Source organism: Varroa destructor, unplaced genomic scaffold (assembly GCF_002443255.2).
Source record: "Varroa destructor unplaced genomic scaffold, Vdes_3.0 BEIS01000005.1, whole genome shotgun sequence".
Taxonomy (NCBI): Eukaryota; Metazoa; Arthropoda; class Arachnida; order Mesostigmata; family Varroidae; genus Varroa; species Varroa destructor.
In genome coordinates this window covers 25,367,752-25,380,109 of record NW_019211458.1, presented here as the reverse complement: position 1 = coordinate 25,380,109, position 12,358 = coordinate 25,367,752, and the positions used below count along the sequence as shown (strand labels likewise).

The 12,358-nt window shown below is 43.1% G+C and overlaps 1 protein-coding gene and 1 long non-coding RNA gene across 13 annotated transcripts in view; both read right to left on the bottom strand.

Moving 5' to 3' along the window:
• Positions 1–3,353: 3,353 nt before the first annotated feature.
• On the bottom strand, positions 3,354–8,075 carry LOC147755468 (uncharacterized). Of its 3 annotated transcripts, XR_015328801.1 has the most exons (4): positions 7,706–8,075; positions 6,081–6,234; positions 5,475–5,709; positions 3,354–3,623 (listed from the first exon to the last, which is right to left on the bottom strand). It is a non-coding gene; the product is annotated as an uncharacterized LOC147755468 (long non-coding RNA). The 3 variants fall into 3 exon arrangements; XR_015328800.1 differs by lacking the exon at positions 3,354–3,623 and having other exon boundaries at positions 4,881–5,709; XR_015328802.1 differs by lacking the exon at positions 3,354–3,623 and having other exon boundaries at positions 4,881–5,709; positions 7,710–8,075.
• Positions 8,076–9,777: 1,702 nt separating this feature from the next.
• The window catches only part of LOC111251951 (uncharacterized), a 5,599-nt gene continuing 3,018 nt past the window's right edge, over positions 9,778–12,358 (bottom strand). For 5 of the 10 annotated variants that reach the window (XM_086990822.1, XM_086990817.1, XM_022809133.2 and 2 more), the window contains 2 exons: positions 11,855–11,958; positions 9,778–11,021 (listed from right to left, as the gene is read on the bottom strand). In XM_086990822.1, coding sequence (XP_086846948.1) covers positions 10,995–11,021; positions 11,855–11,958 — 131 coding nt within the window. In that variant the 3' untranslated portion in view covers positions 9,778–10,994. Of the gene's footprint in view, positions 11,022–11,512; positions 11,959–12,358 lie in introns of all 10 variants that reach the window. The other 5 variants (XR_002674039.2, XM_086990820.1, XM_086990821.1 and 2 more) reach the window with 2 other exon arrangements.

The window sequence follows — 12,358 nt, the reverse complement described above, 5'->3', positions numbered from 1 at the left end:
CACCAAACGCCCAGCGTCGTGGTCTCGGACGAAGGGCAATTTTACACTCGCTCGCGCACCATCTGCCCATTGCTCCGTGCCACCTGCCTCCACCTCTTGACATATACATAGTACTGGTAATGGTAATAACATATCCTTCACTCAGCCGCGCTTCTCTGTCCGTCTGCTCTGAGCCCAACTGGTTTCGTCTTCGTTGTCGCTGGTGATGATATATATCGGCAGGAACGGCGGTGGCGGCGTCTACATTTGCATATATTGTATTTATGCAAAAAGGGAGCTGCAACCATTAATCAAACAGGGGCGCCGCAGCCGCTGGCTGGCCGGCCGACGGCCAGCCGGCGTCGTTCCTGCTGCTGTGATGGTAGCAAAGAACGGATTGTCAGGAGTGCCCCTCCCCCGCCTCCCCCGCCGGGAGATGCGAAGGCAGAATGAAGAAAGTGGGGCTCGCTCACTAAAGTGGTTGGTCGGTTGTTCAGCGACTTGCTGCCGGCCTCGGATCCCCGGCTCTCCAGCGAGTCGTTGTGGTCCCACCACCAGAGTATTTTTTTACAGAGTTGTCTCCGCTTGTTTTCTCTCTGTGGTTCTCTCGTCGTCCCAGTTCTACCCTCCCCCTCCCCCCCCCCCGTCCTTTCTGTCAGCCATTTCGTTCTCGTTTCGTTCTACGCTGCTGGTTCCTTCGACTGAATCCCCTCCGCTGCGACAAACGTTACTTGCGATATATGAGGGATAGGCATAGATAGAAATAGGGGCTTAGAGTGCGTGGGTCAGCTCGATGGATGACGGAGGTGGCAGAAGCTCGAAACGGGACGTTACGAGATACAACACAGGGGAAAATAGGATGGCCTAGGAGGCGTTGCCATATAGAGTGAAAGGGGTGCCACTTCCGTAAGCAAGTGGCCTGCTATATAGGAAGCGTATCGGTCCCTTGAGCCCGCCAGGACACCCCGCGACCGTCGACGACGAGAACCGGTAAACGGACGTTGAAGTGAGCGTTACTCATCTGCTATACATTCCTGCTCCCAACCCTTTGCCCTGTCAGCTTCAAGAGAGAAGCACCACTACTTGTTACAGTTAACTGCAACTACGGCTGTTTAAAGGTTGCAATCTCCAGCCGTGATTCGGCCGTAAAGCCCCGTAATCGCTAACTTTTGTATCGTTCATCCTCCCATTATCTACGTCTTCTCTATATACTGCTACTTTACGGCAGCATCAACGGAAAAGGCTACGAACTAAACCTTAGTGCGAGGATGGTTCCAACATTATCGTTACTATCAAATGGTAATATCAATAATTCACTACACTCAAAGGCCTACAAAGACACGAGACTCCATAACACCCACAGGTATTATGCATTCATATATATATATATATATATATATATATATATATATATATATATATATATATAGACAAGCACACGTAAACGTAATTCATTCATACAAGACAATTAGAAATACAGAACGACACACACGTACATGCATTTAGAACTGTCTATAATGCTTATTCAACTAGTGGGGTTGACAATAGCCCCAACGTCACCCCTGAGAGTTACCTCTGTTTAGCAAATAGGCTATCTGGATATCGACAGAGAGAGAGCAGATACCTGGAGTACGGACCTTGTTAGGTCGACAACGCTTGAGCTTTATCAGTCGATAAAGTGTACACCCAATATGATAAAGGACGTAACATCATAACGACAAAGTTGGCTGATTTAGTAGTTCGTTGGTCAGGCCCTGCAATCTACCTACAAAAGCAAGCTATTGCTTTGAGTTGACATTAAATTATCAACTAAGCACCCCATACCAAGAACAATCGTATCTAAAGCATTGTACGCATAAGTCGCGAATTCCATGTAGGATGTTAACGTTAATACTACTCGAAATATACTCCTTCAAAGGTTCATATAGTATATAGTATTTACACCGTACATCGTACAATATGAAACGATGACCTTTGCTTGACAACTAGGACCACCAGTCGACACAACGGCAAAGAGAGACAGCACAACGATGGCAGCAACAGCTGAGCGATTAATACGCTAGGGAAAACTTGCCTATGCACCCCTCATCGGCTCGTCAGTCTCCGTGGACATTGTATACTCTTATATATTCTGCTCTTAGATAGAGCTGCAAAGCTTACTTGCCCTTTTTCGCCATTACGCATTCCGCCTGCCCGCTTTCCAGTGCCTATTGAAAGCAACACGGGGGGACGCTCTATATCAAAGGTGCGTAACTTAATAATTGAGATGACGATTTCTTGGCCACTAGTTCTCGCTGTAGCGGCAACATTAACAGTTCGGCTAACGCCGTATTACCGAACAGAGGAAGATCTTAGACTGTTTGTTTTTTCTTGCCGCCCTTAGTCTAAAAATCCTAACACCCTTGTTTACCTCCTCCACATAGGACAGACCAGTCAGTCCCATCAAACATGAGTAGGAGTAATAGTAATCTTCACTATTGTAATGATACACTTGGCCCACGCACGCAGCGCCTTCCCTGTCACTTGGCTTCGTTTGGTCTGGCACGCGCGCACACTATCGGTGAACACAGAAAATAGATGGCAAAATATCAGCAGCTACGGCGCGAACATTTGTATCGCCAAAGGCAAATTGCCTCGGAGTGTCAACGGAGAACGGCGTTTAAAACGACCATAAGAGGAACGCTTAACAGGAAGACGACGGTGTTCTAGTGAAAGAACTTTCTGTTTTTCCTACAACGATACCTTCGTTTTTCTCTGCACGTTGCCGCTACCATCGGCACTAGCCATAGCCAAATATAAATAGTGCAAACTGGCGATGGACAGGGTCGTCATACAACCTATTGGGAGTAAAAGGTACCATGTACAACTGAACTTCTATAATGAAAATGATGACAAGTGCATAGGGTCGCATAGCCCTTTGAGTGGATGAACTTACAATAAAAAGTCTATAAAATGAGGGGCTTGTTTAATGTGTCATATATACGATCTGATTACGTGACGTTCGATTGACTAATGTAATCTACAATCCGTCCAATACATGCTAAGATATTAAAGAAGACATACTAAGCAAGTGTTAAACCTAATGTAAGCCGCAGGCAAAACTGGGCGCAGATGTTGAACTTTAATCAAATTCGACAGCACTACCAACGAAAGGCTTGCTTTGTTATCTCTCTTTTTCGTCGTCGGCTTAGCTAACCCTCATGGAAGCCAGTTCTAGAAAGTTAGACAACAAAAGCACTGGCTTCTTTTATCAAGTCTACCCTGCTGTGGAAAGCTTCGTAAGTTGTGGTAGTCAGAGGAGTGCTATTGCGGTAAAATTACAGAACCCATACACAGCCTGGGACGGTGAAAAAAGCTGGAAAAGGCCATACCGGTTGACGCCGGCGGGAAGCATGGTGGAGACCGCACAGGCAGGTGGTCCGCCGGTGAGAAAGTTGCAGGAATCGTCTCGTTGCAGGGGAAGTTTGGGCGATGCGCTGACACTGAGTAAATTGGTCTACCGTCAAATCTCACGTGTCGCTGTCGCTCTGAAGGCTTTTGCGGGCCGAGGGAACGGCGGTGGCGAAGCTTGCAGAGAGGAAGGCGGCAGCAGCAGTCGGGACACGAACTTACGGTCAAGCATCGCGAGCTTCGGCATTACGGACCTATAAGACGGCAAACAAGTAAGGAAAAGCCCATCACCTGCCGTACAAGTAAGGGGCATATGCCAGATTCGGGGAAAATGGTGTATCGCTGCTGAAAACTAAGCGGAGGGATGGAATTCAGCGAGGTAATTTGTTTGGTGTGTAGCAACCTTCATTTACTATCCACATTTTGGTCCTGCAATGTTCCTGGTGGTATAGAGCCGCGTTTTCACTAACAGCTAGGTTGATAAGACTGGGTAATAGGTCGTGTATGGCTGCGAATCGCAGGTGTCGTAATTTCGCCGCGGTTTGAGCATATCGCATCGCTAACGCTGCAAACATCGCGGTAGGTAACTGACCGCAGAAAATCGTAGAATAATAGTACCTAGTGTTCTATATATGAAAACTGGGATGAAGTGACTTTCAGATGTTGTACTGTAACTCTACGATTGTATTGTCGACAACAAAAGACGCTCACAAATAAAGGATGAACCGTTCAAGTAAAGGATTCGGTTCACTATTAAACAAATAATAAAACTTATCTCTAACGTTTCTCGATAAATGTCAGATCCTAGCGCTGGAACCATACAGTGTTGAGGTGCACTATAAGATGCCAGAGAAAATTAGAGTTTAGATGTTGTAAGGTGTTGGCCAGGCCAGGAGAAGTCTTGGTCATTGAGATCTTCCTAGGATTGCTAAACGAAAAAAACGATAGTACATTTGTAAATACTAAAGAAAGTCCTATTAGAAAAAAGAAAGTCTCGCCTGGCACTCAGCGTGACTCTCTTCTTTCTAATAGGGGTTCCCTCACGGCATTTCACTTACATGGTTTCCTCAGGCAAGAAAGGAGTCGCTGGCAAAACACATTAATTTTGGACCGTACTTCGGATAAAATAACAAATGATCAGTAATTATATTACATAATAATAAGACCTTTTAAAAACAGTGTTAAGTTCGATTGGTATTCACGGTTTAGAATAGCGCAGTATACATATGCCCGAGAAATTGATCGCGTAACACCGAGTGCTTGCGCAATGAAGCGCATGCCTCGTACAAAATACAGTGCAATTTATAAATGAAAAATTTAAGCCACATTATTTGTATTGACAACACCATCCTATCTGTTCCCAATTAGTTAAATAAAATACTAATTCCTTTACTTTTATTTGACCTCTTTCTTCACAGTCAATATAGTAGTGTATAGGAACAATATCTACAGTCAGTAACGTACCCCAGGAACACTGTTTTGCAGCTCTTTTTGTTAGGAGTAAACCTTATTCTAGTTAGTGACGCCATACATCACGTAACAAATGTGGTTAAATAAAAAAAAAACAGGTTTTAGCCAAGGATAATGAGGTTTTGCCTACAAAATACTCAAAACCGGGCGTAATTCCAGATACTTCGTCTCACGCTGGAAGTAGACAGTCTGAAGCAATGCTTAAAAAGACACTCTATTGAACATTCTATTTAGCGAAGTAGTTGCGAAACAGATTTATGTACATAGTTCCCAGACAATTTTACAGTTTAGCCAAGTATAACCAGTTAGAAACGCACTCCAAGCAATAACATCTATAGATGTTATAGATTAACGCGAAATCAGATTTTTTTCTCATATATTTAATAAAAAAAAAACATCTTTTACCATTCAACCTACCCATTTAAAATGTGTTTATTACAGAAGCTATTCCTAAACTAATGACTGATGCTCAAGAATGTGTTGCTTTTTGCTTAATTAAAAGCCATTCCCATGTACTCAGGTCTAATTTTCTATTTAACAATCGCCGTAGATCCAAACACCGTCTGTTTTACTGGCGCATGTTAGAATCGCACGATATTTCGCATTCTACTGCATTAACATTTATGTGAACCTACTATTTAGTGCGGTTCAACACTTGAGTGCCTGAGTTCACCCCAACGACGTTGGGGACGATTGGACCCTGGGGTTGAGCTGAACCACGACAGTAGGTTGTACTGTCACAGGAGTTCGATAGCAGCGAGCTCATGTCGCTTGATGTTAAATAGTATTTCCGTACCGGCCTCTGTATAACGCTGAAACACAATCGATAAAACCGATGATCTTTTTCCGCCGGCCATTCGACGTCTGTTCCTGCCGAAAAAAGAAGATGTGACTGGGGTTAAAAGTGGGGTTGCACGGTACGACGTGCATAGGGCGATGAGAAATTCTCTTTGACGTAATTCGAGCTAACGGACTGTGCAGGTGCCTTGCAGATCTCAAAGCGACTGCGCTAGTTAATTTTCGCCCGACGCAGCTGCGCTACAACGACTGATGGTCGAGGATGTGCTATGTTCAGAAATATATAATCATATTTAGAAATATATAAGTCATCGCGGTCTTGTTACGACGCCAAGCGTCAATCAAACATAAACACCCTAATTAGATTAACAAAACAGACGATTTATCAATCGTATCTTTCCTATACTACGAGGTAAGATATAATCAAAATGCTGGGGAATCACCATCGAATCACTGTTGCAACGCAGCAAGCGTCGGCTGCAAACCGGCTCGTTGAAGGCCTGGATGCCTTAGACGCTCTAGGATCCAACTTTGGACGCCCTGAAGCACCTAGTTGTTAGGGGCCTGCTGAGGCCGAAAGAAACGTCTCCTGAAACGCTATCAACATGGGGTGATAATGGGAAGGCATACATGAGGGCTATTCAACTACAAGACCGGTAAAGCATACCGTACAACTCTCTCAGTGCTTTTCAAGAGCCCCACATCGCGAGATATCTCAGACACTGGGCCTAAACTGAAAATATCTTTGTTTCTTTATGATAAAATTTGGGTTAATCGTGCTAATTATGAAAAGACCGAACTAACAGGGTAAAGATGGTAAACAGTGCTGTAAACCTTCCTTGTGTTCAAAAACCTTTATTTAGTATTTGACATGTAAGGTTATAGTTAATTCGAAACACATCGAACATTTCACACTTGACCCCATTCAGATTGGCAACGATTCCACGAAGGTATTTTTAGGGAGTAGCGACAACCTAACCTAAGGCATACGCAGCTGATTACATATACTAAACTTTAATACCATACATATATACTTAATTATTTGTTGCATTTGAAACAACAAATAATTTTTATTAATAAAACGAAGCACTATATATAGACATATACATGTATGTATGCTATGTACTATGCGCTTTGCCGCTCGTAATAGTCCGGACCTTTGTCGGATTACACACAATGATGAGCGAAATTATTTAAACAATTAAATATTATGAAAACAGGGAATACACTTCCCCAAACCTTATCTTTTCTCTCCAATGGCCTCCAATTTACCCAGGTCTAATGGAGGCTGTTTATCTGCGGAGAAGGTCATCAGCTTCAGATACAGTTGCTAGGTACGGGTAACAGGCTCGAATGTAATAGGCTGTTATGCCGCTGGGAATGTCAGTGTCACCAGTCATAAGAGAAGTTAAAAGATTTGAAAAATAGCGCATGTCGCTCAGATCTATATTAGGACGCTGCGCTTCAAATTAACAGAAAAAAAAAATAAAAATATATGCACAAATATTTTGCTACCAGGATCAAATCATCCATTTGGCTTGATTGAACCATCACCGGGCTTGATTTCTCACGAGAAACGAAGTTCATCGGCCGTTTCGAATAACAGTGAAATACCCTTTCAGAGAGTATTTCTAACATACTAGATCGAGCCTCCCGTTGCCATCATCATTAGATAGATCTACGTAGGTGTTATTATTTCGATTATTCGATAGACCAAGCCACGATTACTGATTGAAGCACCGTATTCGCTAATCCAAAGAGTACCCAAATTCGACTTTTGGATTTTTTTTTTTTCTTTGTTTTTTACAGAAGTGTGACTAAATGTGTTCAGTTGCATTAGCTTAGCAAAGTAATAAACTCTGCGAGGAACTGAAACAATCTTCCGCGGTCTAACAGGCGATATATAAAGTGCCTTAGAACACACTAAAGCGATTTTGTTCTCGCGAAAAACGTACAAACCAGGATACGGTCTAGCCGCAAAAGATTGACTCACAGATGCCTGTTTCTTGTAAACAAAGTTGGAAGGTACTTTTCGAGGTCGTAAACGTTTCGAAAAACATACACTTACTTACTTTCCCTGAGGATTTTTCGGGTTCCCAGAGAGGCTGTGCGCTTCTGAAATGGCTGTTCGCCGACGTATTGGGATTTCTAACTGACACAGGATAAGTGCATTACTTACCAGGTCTGGTTTATCTGTAACCAGATCCCTTTTCATTTGTTCATGTGTATGATAAGAATTTTTTACTTCGAAATCTGCCTCGTACGTGGCCGTTTGGCTGGAGCCAGCTAGTCAGAGTTGTTTCGAAATAAGTCCACGTACTGCGAATTTCTCCGCTAGGTAGTTGTGTTAGTCGAGGCTAATGTATGCAAGCTTGACTACAGTTCGCTCTACTGATCTCTATCAAAATAGCTAAATTCAAACAAAACCCAACAGACATATGCTGTGTCAAATCAAAATAGAATTCTGCCTAGCTATGCAGACTGGCCAGTATCGGTTGTCATCGAAAAATAAGACATATGAGAACTGAAGTACATCGTACGTTGGCGTAGAAAATAAATACTGTGCTGGCAATTTTTCGCTCCTTTTCAATGGTTGGTTTTTGCGGCAAACGCCGACGATACATTGGGCGAACATGTCGAAAAGAATATACTCGTCGTGACATAAGTATTAATTACCTTCTTAGCCGCTTAGTCAGTTAGGAAGCCATTAGTCTCCCTAACATCAGATAGCCCCTCTGTCTATGCTGTAACAGACGTTAATCTTACGCACCACCCAATCAGCCAGTAAAGCGCGCACTTAAAAAGCTACATTACAATTTGCCCCTGTTCGACGGAAAATGTGTAATGGCCCAGAGCGTCTGCGTTGGGTTGTTTCAAAGCTCTAACACACCAATTCTCGCTTCTTTAAAAGATAGAAGAATTTAAATTGCAAGCTCAGTACGGGTCTTTATTACTGATTACACTAGAAGAATACCGTTTGTAGCATTCTACCCTTTTAAAACTAAGTATTGTTCATTTTACGGAATTTTACCAATTGAAAAGCATTGTCTAAACAAAACGACTACGACTGTTAAAAAGAGCCAAGAGGCTGCTTTCAGTGATCATTTCGAATCATGTGTTGTCAGAACTAATGGTTAGCATGATATCTAATAACTTATGGCCAAGGACACTTCATCAAAGATACTGCAAAAATCTTTTTGTAACTACATGTAAGCTGCGTGGATTACGGAATAAGACACGTCGTGACATACGCAATGAGCCGCTTTCATTGCCAGCAAGCATAGTCAGCTTTTGCTTACAATGCATACAATTATCACCGCTAAGACCGAAACAATACATTTCATCTCTTTCTACTTTAGCTAAAGTCAGCTAGCAAGAAAAACCACCGAGTTTGTAAGCCACCGAAGAACCGATTTCAAGACCTTTATTGCCAGCTAATCCAGCGTCTAATAACCCTTCGGGGACTCATTTGTCACGGCTACCGTGTCAAAAAACGCTGACGCATCAGCTCTGTACTAATTATACATGTCCCAACGTTCCAAATTCCAATTGTTCCTACAATGAATCCTCTAAAATTTGGGCTACAGCAGACAGACAGGCAAACACTATGTCACAGGTCCGATGATGGGTCGGATCTTGGTCGGTAAAATACAGTCGTTTTCTCGATACTTTGACTGCAGTATAAAACGTTTTAATCCGAAGATCGTACTCAAAAATAGCTATGCCGTTCAGTTAGCTTGAAGGTAATTCACGCTAGGAAATGAACGAGTTGGGTTACATAAAACCTGTTTACCTAACATTACTTGTTACTGTAGATTTCCAGTGCTAATTAAATCTGGGCCTAACAGACATCTATGAAAGACACTCAGCTAGCTGGAAGGCAAAGATGGCAGATGTTGTCTTGGACATTCAGATGACTCAAATTTTGCCAACAATTCCGTCGATAGGTTATATTGCGGTATTTGACGGATCGATTTTACCGTATTCCCTGTCAAGGAAACAGATGTTGCACCGTGGACTTGATCTATACTTGCCATTTAACTCTGCTTTAGGCTTATTTTTCACGTGATTGCGTGCTCTTAATGAACTTTTATCTCATTTTTGTCTATATGTATGTTCGATTTGAGTAATAGAACAACCTTTTTGCCTTATCTAATGCAATTATCTGTTTTTATTCAAATTGTCTGGAAAATATCTGTCGTGTTCAATGGGCCAGCTTATTTTAATTAGTTGATGAAGCTCTTGCTAACAAAGCCAACTTTTGACGATTTCCAGCGTTACGAGTGGGCGGTCCTCATCCACTGCACGAACCATTTGTTTTCGTTTAGCTATTCCTTTTTTCCTACGCGCATATATTTCTTATTTATGGTGACAAAAAAATATAAGAACATCCAGAACAAATGGCAAACGATTTCATAACAAAGATATTTTGATAGATGTAATACATACGCGGGAATACCATATACTTTAGCTGCGGTACGACTCAACTTCATTTGACATTTACGCCTGCAGGCAAAAACCGCTGACACGTTCCAGATGTGCTTCGTTGGAGGAGTATTTCATGTCCTTTAGCTTCCATGGTAGACAGATCTATCTGCATGTCTCCGCTTAATATATACATACATCAGTACTATGTATTTTACTGACACTGTATTATGCAGTTTGTTACAGTATGAAATGTTTTCTGTTGTAGATTAAGTTGATGCGGAATTCTATCCAGGTCTTCCTACGGTTCATCCTACCTCGCTTTTCATTCGTCTCGATTTCAATCTTTTTTGTGCTCACTTGTTCGTTTTCTTTCTTTCTGCCTAGTTTATCTCCCACGCCCCTCGCTATGTTTCTTGTTCACCCACGAAATCCCGTTTTACCTTCTGTCGCTTTGCCTTTATTGCGATTTCTCCCGTCGCTGTCACGGGCATTGCAGCCACGAGTTAGGGGCCTGGTAGCCAAGGGATCTGTCGTCCGAGTGGATTGTGGTTATAGTGGCAACTGCGGTTAAGGCTCTGTCTTCTGCTTGGCCTGGACTTTGTTGCCTATTGACAACACGGCTTCCTTTTCCGTAGCCACCACCAGCGGAGGCAACTGTTACTACGGGCTGACTGACTGGCGTTTCCGCTCGCCAAGGAATGCGTTCCCTGGAGACCAGTAGGAAAGCGTGAGGGAGCCATGCAAGTGGCGAGGTAGCATCTCGCCAGAAGAACACCAGGCGAGAAGATTACCGCAGGAAGCAGCCGTGGCTAAAAAGAACTGCCGACCATTGAGCCTTGAACTACCAGGTCCTATGACGTTAGTAGGCATGACGGGAAAGTCCACGAAGATCAGCACTTGGGAGGTTGAGCAGCTAGCACACATGGTAGTCAGCCGTAGAGAAGCGCGCCGTGGTGCTGCGAACAGAAAAAAAGACAAGAAAACAAGGCCAGGGCAGTTTAGTTGGTGGTCAAGCGCTAGCTAGTAGGTGGCAGTAAAGGAAGATTGTCCAAAGCGGGAGGGATATGTGCGGGTACACTAAGAAAAGCCCTTGTAGGTGATCAATGAACTACACGACAGACGGGACGTACATTACTGCGGGATAAGATTACACAATGACAGACAGACAGACAGGTCGGTACTGCAAAGCGGAACAGCGAGTAAGAAATAGAGTGGACTGGATAGCCACCAAGCGCGGTTAGCGACTATCGCAACTACCGAACGAGAGCAGAATGCGAATATTCCGGTTAAGGCCTACAAGCAGAATGAGAACAAAGGGTAGAACGACATTATTGCAGAGGGACCAAGGAGCGTCAGGGCACGACAAGGAAGCGGCGTAGAAGTGGAACCTCCAGCTACGTCGATAAGTCGGTGTGTGTATGGTTATGGAAGTGGTGCTACTGATCACCGTCGTCGTTGTCCCGTCGTGGTAGTGCTGGTAGTAGTAACAGTGGGCGTTGACTTTTCCAATTCGTCGCAATTATGTCTTCATCCTCTTTTTCCCTTGACGTTCTTCCTTTTATCTATTTGAGCCTTGTCACCTTTGTTCGCAATGTTCTTCGCCAAGTCCTCGTCGTTCCTTGCCCCATTCTCTAGCATGCTTCCTTGTGTATCATACAACTACTAAATCGCTTACCAACCTTTTAGCATGTAGACAATGTCTACTAAACTGCTTCGGAGGTTCACGCCATGTCCCTCAGCCTTGCCGCAGCCTCCGCCACTGCCTGTCGGGAAAAATTTTGGTTTTTACCTGCGGCAGACTTACGAATCCTATTAGGTTTGACTGTTTGATGGTGCTTTCGGTAGCCCATGGACAGGCCGCGATCGCCGTCAGCGAAAGCACTGATAGGACCGCTGAAATAAAAGAGAATATAAATGCTAACAAGAAAGGAAGTAGAAAAACATAAACAATCCTACCAGGTAGGCAGAAATGCCTAACTGGTAATAATAATTGGTAGCATTAACACGCACAATGACTAAAATAATCGAGTAGAACAATGGGGTACATGAAACATATGTTAAACTGATATGGCATTTTAGAAGTCTAGAGTAACCGAACATTAAGTCAATAGTTTTTTTTCAATTTACTATAATTTCTAGCCGTCTTTTTTAATTAAGATGTCGTTATTGGAAGAATAAAAAGGGAATAAATAACTAGGGCTTCTTGATTATACATATACACCACTTGTGGTAGATATAAGTCTGGATAAAAATAGATTATAACAAAAAAGTCATATCTTATGCCCGGTTATAT